Source organism: Cricetulus griseus, chromosome 2 (genome assembly GCF_003668045.3).
Source record: "Cricetulus griseus strain 17A/GY chromosome 2, alternate assembly CriGri-PICRH-1.0, whole genome shotgun sequence".
Classification (NCBI taxonomy): Eukaryota; Metazoa; Chordata; class Mammalia; order Rodentia; family Cricetidae; genus Cricetulus; species Cricetulus griseus.
In genome coordinates, this window is record NC_048595.1 from 184983198 (window position 1) to 185002904 (window position 19707).

At 38.9% G+C, this 19707-nt stretch overlaps 1 protein-coding gene across 5 annotated transcripts in view; it reads left to right on the forward strand.

Annotated features, from left to right (window-relative positions):
* The window catches only part of Cep120 (centrosomal protein 120), a 61558-nt gene that overhangs the window by 33694 nt on the left and 8157 nt on the right, over positions 1 to 19707 (forward strand). For 4 of the 5 annotated variants that reach the window (XM_027400906.2, XM_027400904.2, XM_027400905.2 and 1 more), the window contains 2 exons: positions 2309 to 2431; positions 9348 to 9446. In XM_027400906.2, the coding sequence (XP_027256707.1) occupies positions 2309 to 2431; positions 9348 to 9446 (222 nt within the window). Of the gene's footprint in view, positions 1 to 2308; positions 2432 to 3627; positions 3775 to 9347; positions 9447 to 19707 lie in introns of those variants that run through there. The other variant, XM_027400907.2, reaches the window with a different exon arrangement.

Genomic DNA, 19707 nt, shown 5'->3' on the forward strand with positions numbered 1-19707 from the left:
TTTTAAAGACATTTTAAAACAGTCTTTCCATTATACTTACCGTGTCATTTGTGTCGATGACAGGTCATCTGAGCCCATGTTGCAGCCAGGTAGTTTTGAAAATTGGGAAGCACGGCATTTTTGAAAACCTTCCCCTGCCTTTTCACCATTCATATGGTGGTGATGAGGGTTACTGGCCCCACAGTCTGATAGTTTCTACCCATCTGTCTGCCTGACCTCATCCCCCACTGTTTACCTCTGCTGTGTACTTTCTGACCACACTGGTCTCCTGTCAGTACACCCTGCTTGTTTTCCCCCACAGGACTCATTGTGTTCTGTTTTCCATGGGCCCTCTAAATTCTATATCCTTCCTTTAATTTTATCAAAATGTCGCTTATCCCAAATATTTCCAAGTCCAGCTCAAGCTTATGTTAAATGTACTTCTGTAATATCACTTTATTTTTCTTTTTCTTTACAATGTACCAGTTCTTCTTTTCATTTAATGATCATTCAATCAGTTTCAGATTGTTGCTCCATAAAAACTGCTTGGTTTATAGCTCTGTCCTGGAGTCCAGCCTGGGTGTTGGCAGTGATAGGGGCTCAATAAATATTTGTAGAAAAGGGAGAGCAAAGATCAGGCTGTTTAAAATTCAGCTTATCTGTCTTGAAAAATTTCAGTGCAGATTAGATGTGTATGATGAATGCTTCAGGGCCTTCTGTCATGAATAGTTTCCATAGTAGCTCAAGGTTCTCTCACCCACATTGTTTACATGGTTGTAAATATTAATTTGGTTTTTGCTGTGGGTCTCATTTAACATACAAAAATAGGTATTATCATGGGACTCACCATTAGTAGTGCTTTTCTTTCAGCTTGAGCAAAGGTATCATGGAGTCAAAGGAGTACTTGGGACACACACCTCCATCCCCAATCACATCCACACCATCCCAAGATGAGGCCACTGAGTTACAGCTCTGTAGCAAGGGCCTTGGTGACAATTTGTATTTTGGAAAAATTATCCAAGGCACATTTTTATTCTTGATGCACAGTTTTAATCAGGAGAGAGACAGATGAATTTTCCAGTTTTCTCAAGGAGCAGAAGCAAAGTCCTTAACATGTACATATCACATTTTAGGCATAAGAGAAATTTGGGGCCGTTACACTGACATGGTTTCATATATTAAATATGCTATTCTAATTAGACTGGTAGAAGAGACCGTTGAACACAAAGAGAACTGATGAAGATAAAAGTATCTGTGTGCAAATAGGTAAAAGCAGGTACCGGAACTCAGTGATAGATGTCTTCCCAATGACAGAGTCCACTGTGCCCTAACAGCTTTTACCTTTTCAACTGGATTGTAATGGCAATAATTGCATATGGCAATGTCCCTGAATGGTGAAGAACCAAATATACTATTACTGTATTTCCTGCTTAAAATATAAAAGTGGGGGCTAGGAAATTGGCTTGGTCAGAGAAGGTACTGGCCGAGCAAACATCTGGACCTGAGTTGGGATCCAACTAGCTATGTAAAAAGCTGGGCATGGTGACATGTGCCTACAATCCCAGCACTGGGAGGTAGCCACAGGAGGCTCCCTGGGGCTTGCTGCTCAGCCCATCCATCAGTCAGTCTGCGAGTGCTTCAGGTCAATGAGACAGAGACCTCCTTTCAGAGTAGAAGGTGGAGAGTAGGTGGGAGAGATTCTGATGTTGACTTCCGGCAGCCACACATGTGTGTGTACAGACACATCAAACACGCAAAGCAAAGGTATTTTAAAAAGTGAGATCACTTCAGAATGGTTTCTGCTGATTTTGGAAAACTGAATATTCGGAAACTTGTCATGTAGGGAGCAGCAGCTTCTTTTAAAGGTTACAAGTGTTGCATAACTTTACAGAGTCCCTGTGCTCAGCCAAATGAACATCTTTCTGTCCTCTGTTAAGTACTTATAATTAAGCCCCCCTCCATCCCCCATAACTTAGAAGGTATTGGGAACTTTCATCAGTTCTGCAGGGTAAGGAGCTTCTGCTCCTGATTACCCCTTGGGTCTTTGGGATTCCTTCAGGAGTTTAGCCCTTTGATCCTTGACTTTTTAACCTATTTTTTTAAAAAAAAAAAAAAAAAAAGAAAGAAGGCTTTTTTTGTTTGTTGAATTCTTAAGTACTGATTGTTTTCTTTTTCCTTCTTTTGTGTGCTTTCCATATGTTCTACTGTGACATGTTTTTGGATAATAATGACACTGTTGATCCCAAGTTGTACAGTGTCAAGATTGGCTCATGATTGCTTTCAAACAGCTACATGTAATGGCTCTAATATACTTTCTCTTTACATACAGCTTAATGATGCTGAGAAAAAGTATAAGATTTTAGAAAAAGAGTTCCTCCAATTCAAAGATCAGCAAAGCAACAAACCAGAAATACGGCTGCAGTCGGAAATAAATCTCCTCACCCTGGAAAAGGTACCTATGTCAACCCCTGTCAGCATAACTAGCTCCAGTGACCAATTTTAAAAGTCACTAATAATATGTGTGTCTATATTGCTGTGCTGCACTCTGCAGAGAACGTAAGTTGTGTGACAGGAGTTCATTTGGTTGTGTCTACATGAATAGAATGTTGAGTTGTGAACAGAACTGACCACCATAGGAATAAAGGAATTAAAAAAAAACTGTCGGGGCTGGGCAGTGGTGGTGCATGCTTTTAATCCTAGCCCTTGGGAGGCAGAGGCAGGCAGATCTCCGTGAGTTCCAAGCCAGCCAGGGCTACACAGAGAAACTGTCTCAAAAAAACAAACAAAAAGCTGTTTGAAGGTGAAAAGAACCAGATTTAAAATATGAGTAGGTGTGTTTAGAAGCAAGTTACAGCCAGTGTCCTGTCCCAGTTTACTCAAGGTGCCCCTACTGTTGCCATATCTGGGATCTCAAATCCTCTGTTTCTAGTGTTGACCTTTCAGTGTTGTGGTGGTCCTTGTGATGGTTCTGTTTCTCTACTTTCTGGACTCAATGTCCTGCACAGAAGCACTCAGAGCAGAGACCCACATTCCCTAGCCTTTAGCTTAGAGAAGGCATATTCATTCTACTTTGTTTTCTGTGGTTCAGATGCGATCATGCCTGCCATTCATATTGAAATTCCCCCAAAAACAGAATGTGCAGTGGTTAGGCATTGCAGAGTATGAAGTCAGGATGCCATCATGACACAGTGGGAGAAGGTGCCTGTTACCCAGCCTGATGACCTGTGTTCAAGCTCTAGGAGGGACAGAAATGCCTACTGCAAGCTTTCCTTTAGCTTCCACATGTGGGTTCTGGTATTCACCTGGGCGCACTGTGTGTGGGTGCATGTGCACACACAGTCACACACACACAATTTTATAAGATTGAGCTTTACTCTGTGTGTGTGTGTGTGTGTGTGTGTGTGTGTGTGTGTGTGTGTGTGTGTGTGTATGTGTATGTAGATACACATATATATATTTGCATGAGTGTATGCCACGAATGTGCAGGTACCCAGAGAAGTCATAGAGGGCATCTGATCCCTTAGAGCTGGAGTTACAGGTGCTAGGAACTGTACTCAGATTCTCTGGAAGAGCCATAAGTGCTCTTAACTGCTGAGCCATCTCTCCAGCCCCATAAAATATTCTTTAAAAAGTGTGAATATCCAACAGCCATCCAAAGGTGGGCATATGCGTTGAGATCTGAGAAGAGGAGGAAACAGCAATGCAGAGAACTGTGAGAAGTTGTCCAGGGAGTCCTTCAGAGGCACTGAGGCAAGAATTAGAATTCACAGACGGCCAGCCTAGAGTATATCATGTACCAGGTAGGTTTAAAACACTGGCTTTTAAAGCCATGGCAAGGGAATTAGGTTTTGCTCTGAGTCATTCATAATGGCAGTTACCATCTTGAACACATAACTATGTGACTGTCCCACATTCTGACTCGGCCACTTAGTTGTGTCATAGTTGATAGCTTCTTCTATTTATTTCACATTTTTTAAGCAGGGGTAATAAAATGAGCAAAATGCTTAATGTAGAACCTGAGGCATTTTCTCTTTTATTTAAACTTTGTCTTTTAACATTGCTGTTACTTTCTATGTTATATTTTATGTTTGTAACTAAAATTGACAACTTTAAAATTGATGAGGGATGGAATGCAATCAAAGAATGCATGGGCCATGTAGAGGGTATAAAGTAAATTTTTCTTCTAGTTTGAATTTCATCATAGTTTTTCTTTTCTTTGATGGTGAAAGAGCAAAACCCTCAATAAAGCTCCATTATGACTGTTTTAACTGTAGACAGAGTTCGCTGAGATGGAGAGTTTGTGACTAGGCAAATGTCCGAGTGGCTCCCTGAAACTAGCTTCCTGTTTTTATTTGTGAATTAAGTAGAATAAATGATTTTACTTAAAATGGAAACAAAATTTAAATATTTTAAAAACAACAAGCATAAAACCCTTGAATAGTATCCCATTGTTTACTTTTAAGTAGTAGAGTAACGGATCTTTACATTTTTTGAAAAGAAATCCAACTATTGTTTAAGAGGATATGAACAGGCCTGATGTGGTGGCGCACGCCTTTAATGCCAGCACTCAAGAGGCAGAGGCAGGTGGATCTGTGAGTTTGAGGCCAGCCCAGTCTACAGAATGAGTCAGAGTTACATACTTGAGACCTTTTCTTCTTTTTTTAAAAAGGAGGATATGCCCTTCCTCTTTAAAGAAAGACCTGAATATAATGACCTACTAAAAAGCTGTGTCTTGAGTGCCTTTGAGTAGCAATTCTGAACTGTTTGCTCTCATGACCCTTTCATACATCACAGGAAAAGGATATATCTCTTATCTATAGATAAAAGTGTTATTGATTAGAGAACTGCTGGCTTAAAAAATAAAACTAGAAGTATATTGAAATATTTATTCATTTAAAATATAAAACCCAAGGCAAGATGGCTAGGTAGCTAAAGGTGCATGCTACCAAGCTCTACAGCCTGAGTTGGACCCTTGGAATCCTGTGGAAGGAAAGAAACAAGTCCCCTGAGTTTTGTTTTTGAGATAACTGAAGTATGAGAATCGTCAAAATGAGAGTCTGACCTCAGGTTTCAGGAGGTCAAAATTACTTTCACAATAATGTTAAGACATCACTGTCTTTGTTTCATTCCTTGATGAGTGGGTTTTGGGGAGGGGTTGTACATGTGAAGGCAGGTGATCTCTGAATTTGAGGCCAGCCTGGCCTACAGAGTGAGTTCCAGGATAGGCTCCAAAGCTACACATAGAAACCCTGTTTAAAGAGCACACACACACAAAAGAGTACCAGGAATGTAATGAGAGAAATGGTCTGTGAACTGTCTCTAGTAGAACAAAGGCATGCTTCCAGCATGTTTTAAGTGTACAGTAGAACAACTTTTTAGCTTTTTTGGGAAATTCCTTGTAACTCTTTTGGGAACCAGAAGAGGGCAGTGTCTTATTCTGAAATGGTAACAGATAAGAGCATGGAAATGCCAGCCAGTGAAACTGTCTGAACTGGCTTACCAGAGTCTGAGGAAGAGCTTGTTTTTGTTGTTGTTGTCTTTCCTTGTCTTGCCTTTCCTTTCCTTTTCTCTTTTTCTTTTTTTTTTAAGACATGCACTATGGTAACTATGGCTGACTTTGAATTTAGAGAGAGATACTGCCTGCCTTTGCCCTGTTAGTGTTGAAATTAAAGGTGTATGACACCTTGCCTACCTACCTGTTCTTACTATAACTTCTATCTATTTTCACCAAAAGAGTCTAAAATTAACACAAAGATAAACTTTTACCAAGTAATTCTTGATTTATTTTATTATTACGGAAGTAAATAGTTTACTGCTATGTGTGCCTGTGTGAGTGCAGGCACTTGAATGCCTTGATGTGTGTGTGGATGTCAGAGGACAACTTTTGCAAGTTGGTTCTCTCCATCCACTGTGAGTTCCAAAGTATTGCTCTCAACTTTATCAGGTTTGTGCTGCAAGCACTTCTACCCTCTGAGCCATCTCGGCACCTGTACCCCACCCACCTTTTTCACTGTTTTGAAATCCAGTCTTCTACTTTACCTCAAGATGGTCCAGCACTCACTTTATAGCCTAGACTGGCCCCAAACTTGGGAATGGTCATCTGGGTGCTGAAATTACAGATGTGAGCCATAGTACCCAAGTATGTGAGTTTTCTTTAACCTAGAAAGAAAATATTATTTACATAGTTCTTAAATGGTTGGGACAGAGAGACCCTGTCTCAAGAAGAAAAGAAAAGAAAAGAAACCTGAAATATGGAAAGCATATATTTTAGTAGGGCATACAGAGTTTGAAAAATCAACATAGTAAAAGAATATCAGCATTTTTAATCATGCTAAAATTTGTGTCATATTTAAGAATATTTTGGTATCTTGTGTGTCACTACTTTTAGAACAAATAGGAAAGATGGCAGAAAGTGAAAGCATGCTTTTCTTTGGGTGATTCACTTTTAAACACTGTTGCATTGTTTCAGAGATGACTTGGAGTAGTAAAAGACCATGACTAATCTAATCCAAAGGAAACCATTTGGTGTTTCATATGTAATAGATTCAAGGCAGCCTTATATAGAGGTAAAGTCTGAGGTGAACTTTATGATTGAGGCAAGCAGAAGAAAAAACAAGAAAAGAATTGGTAGGCCAGGAAGCTGGGTGAGGAGGTTTGCAAGGCACAGGGACACAAATATGGCTGGGCACTGGGGTTTCCTATGTAAAATCCTGAAGTAGGTTGAGCAAGAAGTACAGAAATTACACTTTGGATCCTAGGCAAATAGCTGTAATAAATTTTTCAGTAAAGAGTGAATTGATAGCAGTTTGCAGGACTTGCAGACATATTTGAAACTGGGATGATACAAGACACTTTCATAGTCAAAGTGAGAAGAGAAGAGCTTGGGCTGCACACATGGCAACAGAAACAGAAAGTTCAAGGGAAAAATAGGTAGCTAATCGTGAGGAGTTTGACCTGGGAATGGACTAAAGACAAAGAGAATGCTGTGCCTTTGATAGAGGAATCAGGAAACTTGTCCTTCTGCAATCAGGGTTGACTTAGGTCCTGAGCTATCTCATTTCAGGGGCATTTAACTTAGCTTATGGTGTGTCACTTCAGTCATGGGACAATGAAACTCTAAATAAAATTACAAGCCAAGGATGGTAGTGCACACCTGTAGTGCCAGCACTGTTAGTGCAAGGGGTCAAGAATTCAAAGTCAGTTGATGCCAGAAACCACTAACAATAAGGACTTTTAAGTTGACTTTTGTATACCCTGAAATTAACAATTTGGAAATCTAAGATTGTGTGCTCTAGGAATGAGATAGATGTTCTCCCAGCCACATGCACATATACACACACCTCAGCATTATGGCTGCCTAACCAAGACCATAACAAAGGCAGTATAAATAGACATGCTAACTTGGTAGCGGGGGATCTCACTGGGTCCTACCCCTAAGCAAAGAACAATAGGCACCAAGAGACTGATGAGAAAGGGAGAGATAGCTTTTCCCAGGGATTTTTCCCAAAATGGTTCTTCAATACAAAGTAGTCAGCCATAGAACATATACATACAAGCAACATTAAATGGATTCAGCTGCTTGTTTTATATATCTGTGCATGCCTACATACATAATACACACACACACACACACACAAATAATAAAGAAAAGAAAAAGAGGTCCTGAGTTTGAGAGGGAGTGGAGGGGACATGGGAGGAATTAGAGGGAGGAAAGGGAAGAGAGAAGTATTGTAATTATATTTTATTTATAGTAAATAATAAAACTAAATAAAACCCAAAAGTTTTTGGCTACATGTATTATCCTAGGACTTGGGTCTATATAATTCTTTAGAATCACAAGCACCATATCCTTAAAAAAAAAAAAAAAAGTTAGGGATTATTGGTCAGAATGGATTGGTGCCTCAGATTTACCAGTAAGTTTTTAGAAATAAACATATGCCAAATGACAGGTGTTTTAAATTAGTGTATATAACTATTAAAGTATGAATTATTTTTATATTTATGCAAAACTGATAGAACTGCCTAGTCCTTACTGTTGGAGTAGGTCCATGGCCCTCATCCTTGGTCTGGTCCAGACCTTGTCCAGGCCCCATATACATGCTCTCAGAGACTGTCTCTGCTCCTCTGAGGTATGGCTTGTTGTTAAATTACCAAGTGAAGTATATGAATCACTGGGCATAAGTGGGGGGATTATCTCCAGTAATCTCAGCAATATCATTCAGCTCAAGATGCTTGAGTCTATTTGTGAAATGTCAACATATCTGAATCCAAGCACTAGGGATTTGTAAAGTAAAAAGACCTCCACTCCAAGTAGTCATATATAACTGCAGGGAATGTTCTGGTCCTTTGTGACAGGGACTTGGCAGTCTGCTTTTCCTGTCATTTGAGTTTGCTCTGAATCTTCTAACATTAGACTTTTTATAGTCTTCATTTTTGTTTTCTCCTAAAATATTAGGAGTTGTATGTATGAGAAAAACTAAACTTGATTTTTTAAAAAATCAGCTAGTTCAGAGTAGGCAGTGTTTTACTGTAATTCAAGCAGATTATTATATTATCACTAAATAGTAAAACTGTCTGCTAGCTACATGAATTTGCTTGGTACATGATTTTAAGCACTGAGTGAGTACATTCCAGAACATAGCCAAGTTGGCTTTAGTTCATGCACAATAGATTGCCTGCTGCAAGCATAAATAACCAGATTTTTAATTTAATCACGTTAGTGTTTTTCTTTATATATTTCAGGAAAGATAGAAAATAAAAGTGAGATGTGTGTTATTAAGGAACATTATTTTTTTCTTCCTCTTGGGTTTATTTTAACATTCTTAAAATATTTTTACATTTTTGACTTTGCATCTCTTAGTAATTTGCTTTCTGATAAAACAGTGCACCATTTCCAGGGTTCTATGGTTTTGCCAAAAGTTAAGAAAGTATCTTCCCAGCTCTCCTTATTACAGGACAGAATTCCACCTAATCATGGGCCTCACAAGGAAAATCAGCCTACTGAGATTAGAGCGTCAGCGAACGCGGAATGTTAACAGTTAGAGCTGTCTTTTGTTAAAAAATGAATGTATTTTTCACTCTGTGTAATATACACATTTAAATACATTTATAGTAACTGTCTGGAGGTTAAGACTAATTCAGTTCTTTTTTGTCTCGCCTGCAAGGCAATAAAAATAATACTATATTTTAAACAAGAAAATGTTCATGTGCCATAATATTTATAGTAAATTATGTAACAGCTTTAGACTATGTCATATGTCACACTGTATAAACTCTTTTCTTAAGCCCGACTCTTTGTATATATTATCTTTCAGTGATTGCACACAGTGGTATAGTGTTTCACTTGATATGATTTTAATCACTGTTAGGTTGAACTTGAAAGAAAGTTGGAATCTGCAACCAAGTCTAAACTACATTACAAGCAGCAGTGGGGACGAGCTTTGAAAGAACTTGCCAGACTCAAGCAGGTATGTGGTTGAGAGCGGACTCTGTCTCCCTTCACTGCTTTATATGTTTCCTGTTTGACATTGTATGTTAGAGGTCCACAGTGGCCTCTCCAGTGCCGTGGTTGAAGATCAAGACCGTTTGGGTTTGTTTTTTAATGTGTTGTATGCAGAATTCTCTTTTCATAATTAAAAGCTGCTTTTTTATATTTTTTAGTTTTAGTTGTCAGCTATCTTGTTGGAAACACAACTACTTCTTCCCTTAGAACTCATTTTTCATTAGGACTTCACTGAAGGGGACAATTTGGGTATAAACTAAATTTACTATTTAACATTTGAGAGCACATTTTAAAATGATTTTTGTAGGAAGACACAATTACTCAACAATGAAAGCTGTCATAGGGGAGTTTTGCATAATTTTAGGTTTAAAAGACTTGTTAGTTTTCTGAAAATCCTTGTTGACATTTTCCCTTCCTAGACAAGAATGTTATTTTCATGAGAAATTTATCTTAATTTGGGCCATAGTTTTTCCAAATGATTAAGATTCAAGAGAATATGAATGAGACTTATTTTGAATATAATTTATTGGACCTATTAAAAGATCATGAATGGTTAATATACTCTAAAAATATGTGAGCTTTATTTCTGAATGAAATGTAGTAGTATATAATGTCTTTCAGATTTATATAGTTTTTAGAATGTTTCCATAACAGTACATCAAATACCATTCAATATTTTTGTGGTATTATGCTAATACTGATGATCTTTTTTAGAGTACTACCAGACTGTATGGGAATTACAGAGTAGTAGACCATGTATGCCAGTGGAACTTGTAGCTGTGTTCAGATTTATGCATTACAGGTAGATATCAAAGTATAGATAATACACAGAGTGGATAAACTCCAAGTTGTGTAGCCTTTATTTGAAATTGTTTGGATCAGAAACATTTTAGATTTCAGAATTTGTTCATATTTTATGATATTTGCATAAGTATAAATGCAAAATCTACTTGTGTTTCAGTTGTACATTAATTATATAGTTACGAGGTATTTTTTTTCTTTTATTATAGTGTTTTTAAGTATGCATATGCCTGTCTCCTGATCACAGTAGTCCCATCATGCATGCTAGTGCTCAAAAAGTTTTGGATTTTAGAGCATTTTAGATTTTTCATTTTCAAATTAGCAATATATTATTATTATTTTGGTTTTTTCGAGACAGGGTTTCTCTGTATTACTTTGTAGGCTATCCTGGCACTCTTTCTGTAGACCAGCCTCTGCCTCCCGAGTTCTAGGATTAAAGGCATGAGTCACCGTTGCCCAGCTGCAATGTATTATTTTAATGTTGGCAGAACTAGTGTGGGCATTTTGCATAGTAGTAAGATCCTCCTAAACTCAAGACACTATATTCAGTGTATATACATAAATACAATGTGGACCTAGCCCTCAGGGAACTGAGAATTCGGGAATAAGGAAGAAATAGTTGTAACTGTTGCATGAGCACTGTACAGAAGAAAAAATTGTTAGTTACAGCTTAGGGATGGTGTCTGGCCTCAGAAGGATAGTGTTTCAGATGGACCCCTAAAGATGAGTTATTAGGATAGTAATAGCAAAACTGGTTGTGACAGAGCAAAGTAGTAGTTGCCATAGTGACTACAATGGTTATTGCAAAGAATCAAGAAGTAGAGGAGGGCCCATTTTAAAGGACACTTCCAGTAACAAAGCTTGAAACTCAAATTGTAGCAATGGAAATGTAACAGGAAGATTCGGTGAAAGATGATGCAAGGGTTCAGACATAGATTCTGGAAAGGTTTTTCAGCTTGGGAAATCTCAGATCATTTTCATTTTTAATTCTAAAATCCCTGGATATCAGATCATAGTCCCATTTTACAGATGAAGAAATGAGACTGTTGTCGTGTATGCTCACAGAGGTACTACATGCTAAAACTGAGACTGAAGTCCAAGCTCTTTCCTGTTAGTTTCGGTGCATAGATGACAAGGGTTTCCTGAAGCAGAAGTCATGAGTTGGCATATCCTAGCAGGAAAAAAAAAAAAAAAAGTCATCATCTGTTAGCGAGAGCAGCTCTGAGGAAAACTGTCTTTGAGGAAGAAGCGGCTGGACTTCATAAAGTCGTGATGCCAAGATACTTAGGCAGCAGGATACTTAGGTGGAAGGTAGTAGGGAGAAGGCCTTGTGGCACAGGACTCATGGGGAGAGATGAGCGGAGTAGTTAAGTAACATGCTGCTTCCCAAAGGGCTTCTTCCAGAGCTGTTCCAGGCTTCCTTGGAAGTCACAGTGCTGCTGGGGGATGATGGGCATAAGCCACCACATCAGGCTGAAGGAGGTTGTTGTCTGTTTTGTTTTTGTTTTTGAGACAGGGTTTCTCTGTGTAGGCTTGGCTGTCCTGGCACTCGCTCTCACTCTGTAGACCAAGCTGACCTCAAACTCAGAGATCCACCTGTCCGTGCTGGGATTAAAGGTATGCTAACTGAAGTCATTGTTAAATTCTGCTTTAACATCTAAATGCCTGGCTCTTCTTTCCTATGTGAGCTAGTGCGCATTGCCTACCGTTCCAGCACTAGGGAGGGGAAAGCAGGAGAGCAAGATTTCAAGGTTTTCCTTGACTCTATTACTATTCCCAGGTCAGCCCAGAAAGGTGGAGGAGTGGGGTTGGTCAGAGGGTCCATGCTTGCTGAGCAAGTTTGAGGACCTGAACTTGAACACCAGCCCCCATCTGAGAAGGGCCAGGTGCTACAGGGCGCCAGTTAGCCCGGCACTGGGGAAGCTCATAGAGGAAGGGTGCAGTGCTTCTGGCCAGCTAGTCTAGCCAAATTGGCAAGCTCCAGGTTCACTTTGAGAGACTCTGTCCCAAAGAATAAGATAGAGAATGATTGAGGAAGACACTGGTGTCAACCTCTGGCCTTCACAGGCATGCATGGAAACACACTCTAAAAAAGGAACAAAAATGAAGCCAAAGATTATGAAATCTTCCCACCCCCAAAATTCCTCTTAGCTAATCCTACAGCCTCATATTTTGGTATCTTCTAGAACTTCCCATTTTACTCTATTTTCTATTTGTTTTTTTTCTTCCTGTGTGTTTTCACTCTCTGGCTTAAAAAATGGCAAAATAATTTTTATTATTTGTTCCTAATAAAAGAGGATATCATTCTCAGTTTCTTTCTCTTGAGTTGCTGTAAATTTATTAAGGAAAGAAAACTTGAATACGTATTTCTCCAAAACTTAGCCCATTGGAGAAACTGAAAGCAGCAGTCTCTGGGCTGGGGAGAGGGCCCAGTGGGGAAGCACACCCCGTCTGTATGTCAGCACCCATAGGAAAAGCTGGCATGGCTGTGTGTGCCAGAACCCCAGCTTTGGTAGGAGAAGACAAGTCCATCCTGGGAGCTTCCTGACCAGCAAGACTTAACCAAAACAGTGAATTCTGCTGGTTCAGTGACATACCCTGTCTCATCGTATGTGGCAAATAGCACCAGAGGAAGAGAGCCAGTGCCCTGCTCTGGCCTCTACATGTGTGTGCATAGGCATGGCTATCTACTCGAATGTATGCATCTCACATAGCAAATATATACACAATAAATATTAGTTTAAAAATAGCAGTCTCTGAGTGAGTGCAATGTGTTTAGTACTTTCTCAGTTTAGAATAATTTTATTCCTTATCCTGTAAACTTTCTGCTTTAGAAACAATATTATAAACAACTTTTGAGGTCACTAGGAACCTTTGATGTTTTGCAGACCATACTGAAATGCAGTAATTTAAGAAAAGCAATAGTCCTTGGGGTCTTCATAGTGAATTATGCTGTGCCACTAACTGTTTTTGGAAGATTAAAATTAGTAACATCATTAAATTGGCACATTTCACATGTGTGAAAATTACTTCTAATTTTCCCTAAAACTCTTTATTAAAAACACATTTATTTTGTGTTTGAATGTAAAATTGGAAGTGTCTCTCTGCTTTTGTTCAGAGAATTGTTTGTGCAACTTTTCTGTTTAAATTGGATTAGTACCATGTTAATTTTACATTGCCTCTAGTGAATAGCCACGAGGCTATAATCTCTGCCAGTAATTTGTCACATCAAATCCCTCTGGAGGGCCATAGAAAACATTCGTGTAGTACGGATTAGACGGTGAAAGCCATATCTTAGATTGTTAATAAATGTTAATGACGAAACCCAGCTGGTAAGGCTTGGAAATAAGATCTAATGCTCCGTGCCCATTGCCAGAAAAATGTTTAAAGAGAGAGTCCCATTACTCAGAGCTGACCTAGTAGAGTCAATTTATGAATTAAAAAATTGTAACCTTCTACTTGTCTAGAAGAAAACTTTCCTTCTTATACTCAGCCTCAATCCAAGTTGTGAGTTTTCTAAAAAAATTTTTTTAGTAATTGATGGCAATAGATGTAACCAGTAAATAAATATGACATGAAATGAGTCCTCATTTGAAAACAAGGGGTTTGGTATCTTGGGACATTAGGAGTACTAGCTTGATATACAGGGCCAGTTTAGTCTCTTTTTTTCCTCTTTGTGAAAATATGCTGTAGAACTATTTTTAGGCAGGACCTAAGTAACTGCTTGAATACCTAAGATTGTCTGCATTGATCTTCATGTTCTAAATGATAACATCACCGAAACCACTTCCAGAATGTCGATCTGTAAGCAGAATAAAAGCTGCTATTGTTTAAAAATTAGTGCATTGTTGTTATGAAATATGAATTGGTCATAAAAATTGAACATTTTCACTGTGTTACATATTTGAAACTCTTACATGTTTGTTCCCAGGACAGGAAGCAGAGCTAAGATTTTCTTTAGTAGCACGTGGGTCCTTTACCATATTTGTGCACAGTAGATGTGTTTAAACGAGCCAGACTATTTAGTTAAAGCAACGCAGACTTCATCGGCTGACATCAGCACTATCTTGTCCAGCCTCCCGCGTATCCACTCGGAGTAATTAATTTGATTAATTTATAAGTAATTTAGCCAAGGATGGGGATGTAAATCTTTGTTTAAGAAAACAGTTGGAGGTCCAAGTCTTGGTTAAAAACTGTGTCTTGAAACCATCCAGGCCCTCCTACTGACTTGTCAGCTCTGGGTTATTTTCAGAAAACTTGACTTGAGATCCTTAGTTTAGTTCTGCCTTTTTCCCACAGACTTGGATGGTATGTGTGAGTGGGAGAGTAAGTAGTGGCCACTCTGTAGCCGCTGTTTAGTCTAGTGTATGCATGTTTACATCTCCTTTCTGGATTTATAGGCAGCCAGGGCAAAATAAAGATTATACTCACTTGATTGAGGGGCCTTTAACCCAGAGCACCTGGCTGTGGAAAGCCTTGCCTGGCCCTTGGCTTTGCAGTTTTTGCATGCATATGTAATTACTAACAGTAAGCCATGCTTGCTTTAAAAGTCAAGGCATTTAAAAGATTCTTGGTGTGTCTTAGAATAAAAATGTTTCAAGTTGGGATGTGTTGTTAAGAAGTTCATTTTATGAACAACTTCAGTAGCCTGAAGTTAAATAATCAACTTCTGTTCTTTTTTTCTCCTTGTAGTCATATTTTTCCTCATTATTTAAAAACAATGCAAATTTTGCTAGATGTAGTGGTACATGTTTGCAATCCCAGCATTCAGGAGGCAGAAGCAAAAGGGCCAGTCACTACAAGTGCCAGGCTAGACAGAACTGTACAGTGAGACTGCACAGTGAGAACCCTGCTCAAACAACTGTAGATGCAGCACTCTGAAACATAGAAGTGAAAATCAACAACATTCTTATCTCCTCCCCAACTAGATAGTCATTTACTGTATTTTTGCCCAAATATTTTCCTTTCTTAAAATAACTTGTCTAAAGAATGTATTTATTGGTCAGGCGGTGGTGGCGCATACTTTTAATCCCAGCACTTGGGAAGCGGAGGGAGGCGGATCTCTGTAAGTTTGAGGCCAGCCTGGTCTATAGAGTGAGTTCCAGGATAGGCTCCAAAGCTACAGAGAAACCCTGTCTCGAAAAACCAAAAAAGAGATGGGGGTTGTATTTTGGTGAGGGTATGAACACCCATGCTTGTATCTATGAAAGCCCATATGTCTTCCTCGATTGCACTCCACTTCATTTCTATTGAGACAGGGTCTCTCAATGAACTTGGAGCTCACCAACGGGCTAGCCGGGCTGTCAATGAAGCCTTGGGGTCCTCCTGTCTCCACCTTCCCTGCACTGTGGCACACCGCCATGCCTGGCTTTCCATGTAGAGGACGGCAGTACCAATGCACATCCTTAGGCTTGTGCAGTAGGTACTTCAGATTTCGAGCGTCTCCCCACCCTCGTACTTTTAAACTGGGCCTTTCTCAGCTGTGCCTCCTGCCTTCTTGAGAGTACCATTGTCTTGAATTTTAGCATTTATTATTAATCTGCTTTTCTTTATAACTTCAGCACATAAAACATTTTTAAAAATATACCCAGGTAAGCCTGGTGGCATAGAGCTGTAATCTCAGCTCCTCATGAGGATGAGGCGGGAAGATGAATGCAAGGCCAGCCTGGGCACTTTAGTGAGACCTTGCCCCAGTGAGTGACTGCCTCTGTCTCAAGGCTGTAAGGAGGAGAGTGACAGAGCATACCCAGCCTCTTCTGTCATCTCTGCATAGGCAGTCATACACAAAATGAGGTAAAAGAACTGGAATAAACTGGTAAAGTGATTGCCTAGCATCTTTGGGCAGCCATGTTTAATGCCTAGCACTGGGCAATTTTGAAATTCTAAAAACCTTTGTAAGTAGTATTATTTATTTTCATGATATAGTACCATGGAATAGCCATTCATGAGGGTGCCACAGTCATGTAGGTTTTATACATAGTCTTAAGTGAAACTGCTTTTTACAGGTTTTCTTATGGTAAGGCGGTCCTGAATGGTTCTCATATAAGTAACAGTGTCCAATTGAATTTCAGATACTAGAAGAATACATTCACGTTTTTAAGCTTTACTAAATGTTGCTCCATTATTTCCTGAAGTGGCTGTGCTAATTTTAACTTTCCAGCAGTTGTATGGGACTGCAGATGTGGCATGGGGAGAGTACTTGCCTAATGTGTATGTGTAAGGCAAGCTCAAGGCCCGGTACCAAAAAAACCAGCACACAGCAGAACACAGTAACTTCTCATGCTGTTGCCTGTATGTACCTACTATTAGACGTCTTCAAAATTTCACTATGATATTAAAGTTGAAATAGTATTATTTTGTGATTTCAGTTTTCTCTTACTCACTGATGACTTTTAGCATCCTTTTTATATGCTTGTTGGCCACAGTAGTCCTCATTAGTGGAAAACTGGTTATCATTTGTTTGATAGAAATATATCAAGTAATCTAGATTTTGCAGTCATCAGACAAGAAGTCTAAAATACTATAATTACTGTGCTCTAGAAAATAGGTAACACAATGGAAAAAGTAGACATTCTTGAAAGAAAGTATTGTAAGTGAAATTAAGAACTAAACAGAAGAGTTAAGAGCAGATTGTAAACATAACAGAAAGTGGATATGGTAATTAGAAGATAGGGTAATATAAATTATTAAGACTGAAATAGGGGAAATAAAGATAGTGATTACAGCAAAGAAAGAGCATAGAGATTAAGGGCTGGGGAAATGTCTTCATGTGTAAGCATACATACATACATACATACATTTATATATGTGTGTGTATATAAAATCTCCTTGTATATCCAAGGAGATCTTTGAATGCATAGGAAGCCATGCTTACAAGCATTGTAATAAAACTGCCCCAAGGCAAAGCAGCTTATTGAAGGCTGTGCTTGGGAGTGGTAGATAGGCGCACACTTCCACTGAGCGTGGTTAAGAGTAGCAGGTGACCTTTTGTTTGTTTTTTTGTTTTTAGAGACAAGGTTTTTCTGTGTAACAACACAGGGTATCCTGGACCTTGCTCTATAGACCAGGCTGGCCTCGACTCGAAGAGATTATAGTTTAGAACATGCCCTGCTCACAGGGATACTGAGCTGGAAACTTTAGTAAAATTCAATTACATGGGGGCATTTCTTAAGTAGTTTACCTCTAATAACTCATTGTAAATTCAAGACAGTAGTAAGATTAGAAAATACTTGAAATCAAAATAATAAAAAATGCAATAAAATAAAATGCAGTATATAACATCAGGAACTTTGTGGGGAAAATGTGCTTAGAGAAAAATTTTAACCAAAGAAGTGTCTGTTTTCTAGACAGAGCTAGGGAGATAGCTCATTCAGTAAAGTACCCTCCATGCATGAGGACCTGCTTTTGAACCCCATCCCCCATATAAAACCCTGGTATGGTAGCTAGCATGTGCTTGTAATCCCAGCACTGGGGAAGCAGAGACAGTCAGGTCCTTGTCCCACACCAACCAGTTAGATCAGTGAGCCCCAAGTCTCAGTATCAGCTCAAAATCAAGGTACCAGAATAACATCCCAGGTTTACCTCCTTATACAAGCACATAAACACGCATGCTCAAAGCCAAAAGCTGTTTCTTTGAGAGGAAGTCTGTAGAAACGAGAGGCTCCCTATCAGTAACAGAATGTTCAAGAGAAAGAGGACTCCAGATCCTCCCAGCATATGAAGAGATTAGGACACTATGAATAACTACATGTGAATCTGATAAACAACCTACAAAAGTGGCTCAGGAATTAAAAATAATCATACAGCTGTTAGGAAAATTGTAATAGTAATATATACAGAAAAAAATACTTGACATTTGAATATAAGTGAACAGTGTGAAAATAACCCTAACCCCACAGACTATTTGAAAAATATCTTCTTTTATAAAAGACCACAGCATAATAGCCATGTTGTAAATCTTAAAGTTAATCTATATATAGAAATTACAAAAGCAAAACTAGCCAGTTAGTCTCAAATAGGTACAAAACCTGGAAGGGTCACACCCTGGGTTGCTCACTAAACAAAGAGGTGATTTTCTACTTAAGAACAATACAGGAGGGTGGCGCACACCTTTAATCTCAGCACTTGGGAGGCAGAGGCAGGCGAATCTCTGTGAGTCCTTGACCAGCCAGGACTACATAGAGAGACCCTGTCTTTAAAAATACAAGACAATATAGGAGGTAAAGTCATAAGATCATATGAGGAGATGTAGAAAGAATCCACGGACATTCACAATAATATGTACTAAACTAAGAACAAAGGGACATTTCTTAATTTAATAACAAGTGTTTACATTAAATCTACAAAAAGCTTTCTTTAAACTTTGAATTTCCCCTGAGAACTCCATTTTCTACTGACATTATGTTAGAAATGTTCCATTGTCTTAAGTAAGAGAGCTAGGGATACAGAAGGGATGGTATGCGCCTTACCTAGCATGTACAAAAATAGACAAACTCATCCTAAGTGGAAAATACTGTAGGTCAGTTGTTGTGCACCTGCTAATATCACAGCTTGGCAACACTGTGCCGTGGAGTATATTGGTTATTTACCCTCATGATCCTGAGAATGAGGCAAGTAGCTGCCCCCAAGTCACAAGTACTATGTGTCTCCTATAGCATTGTGAAATCAAAGACTAATTCAGGAGTCACTGGTATGTAAGGGTCTCTGTGCATAGTTTTTGGTCTTCTATCAGAAGTAGCTAAGTTAACCAAGTGTTCTGGGACTGTATCAAAAATCAGTTTTTTCAACAGAGAACATTAGACAGCAAAATAAATGTAAAACCTCTGGCTTTAGAAGCATCTATAATCAAAAAGAAGTGTAGTTTAAGTTATTGTTCTTAGCACATAGAGAGCCATAGAGACTCACCAAACAGAAGTAAAAAGCGCCCAAACTTAGTTGTAAACCACGTCATTAGTTGTCAGTGCTGTGAAAACCCACAGAATGAGGCAGAGTTAATCTTAGCTTCATCGTAACATAAATCCAAAAGGCTTTTGTTCTTGATTTTTCTTTCTAGAAACAGTTATTTGTGTGAAAATTTAGAAACAGGAAGAACTAAATTTTGAAGACTGCCAGAGGTAGATTACTTAGCCTGACAGATACTGAGATGGACTTTTCTCAGACACTGGAGTCAAGCAGTGTGGTGTTAATGCACAGGTAGGAAGCAGGTCAGTTCAGTGCATCCACAAACATGTCCTCAGCACATGGCAGAGGTGATCCTGCCAACATTGGACCCAAAGTCAGTTATAGTCCTACTGATCTAAATGATGCTTTCAGAAGGTACTATAAAAGAATAGTCCAGGATGGAGAAATGACTCAGTGGTTAGGAGCACTTGCTGCTGTTCCAGAAGACCAAGTTTGGTTCCTAGCACCCATATCGGGTGCCTCAC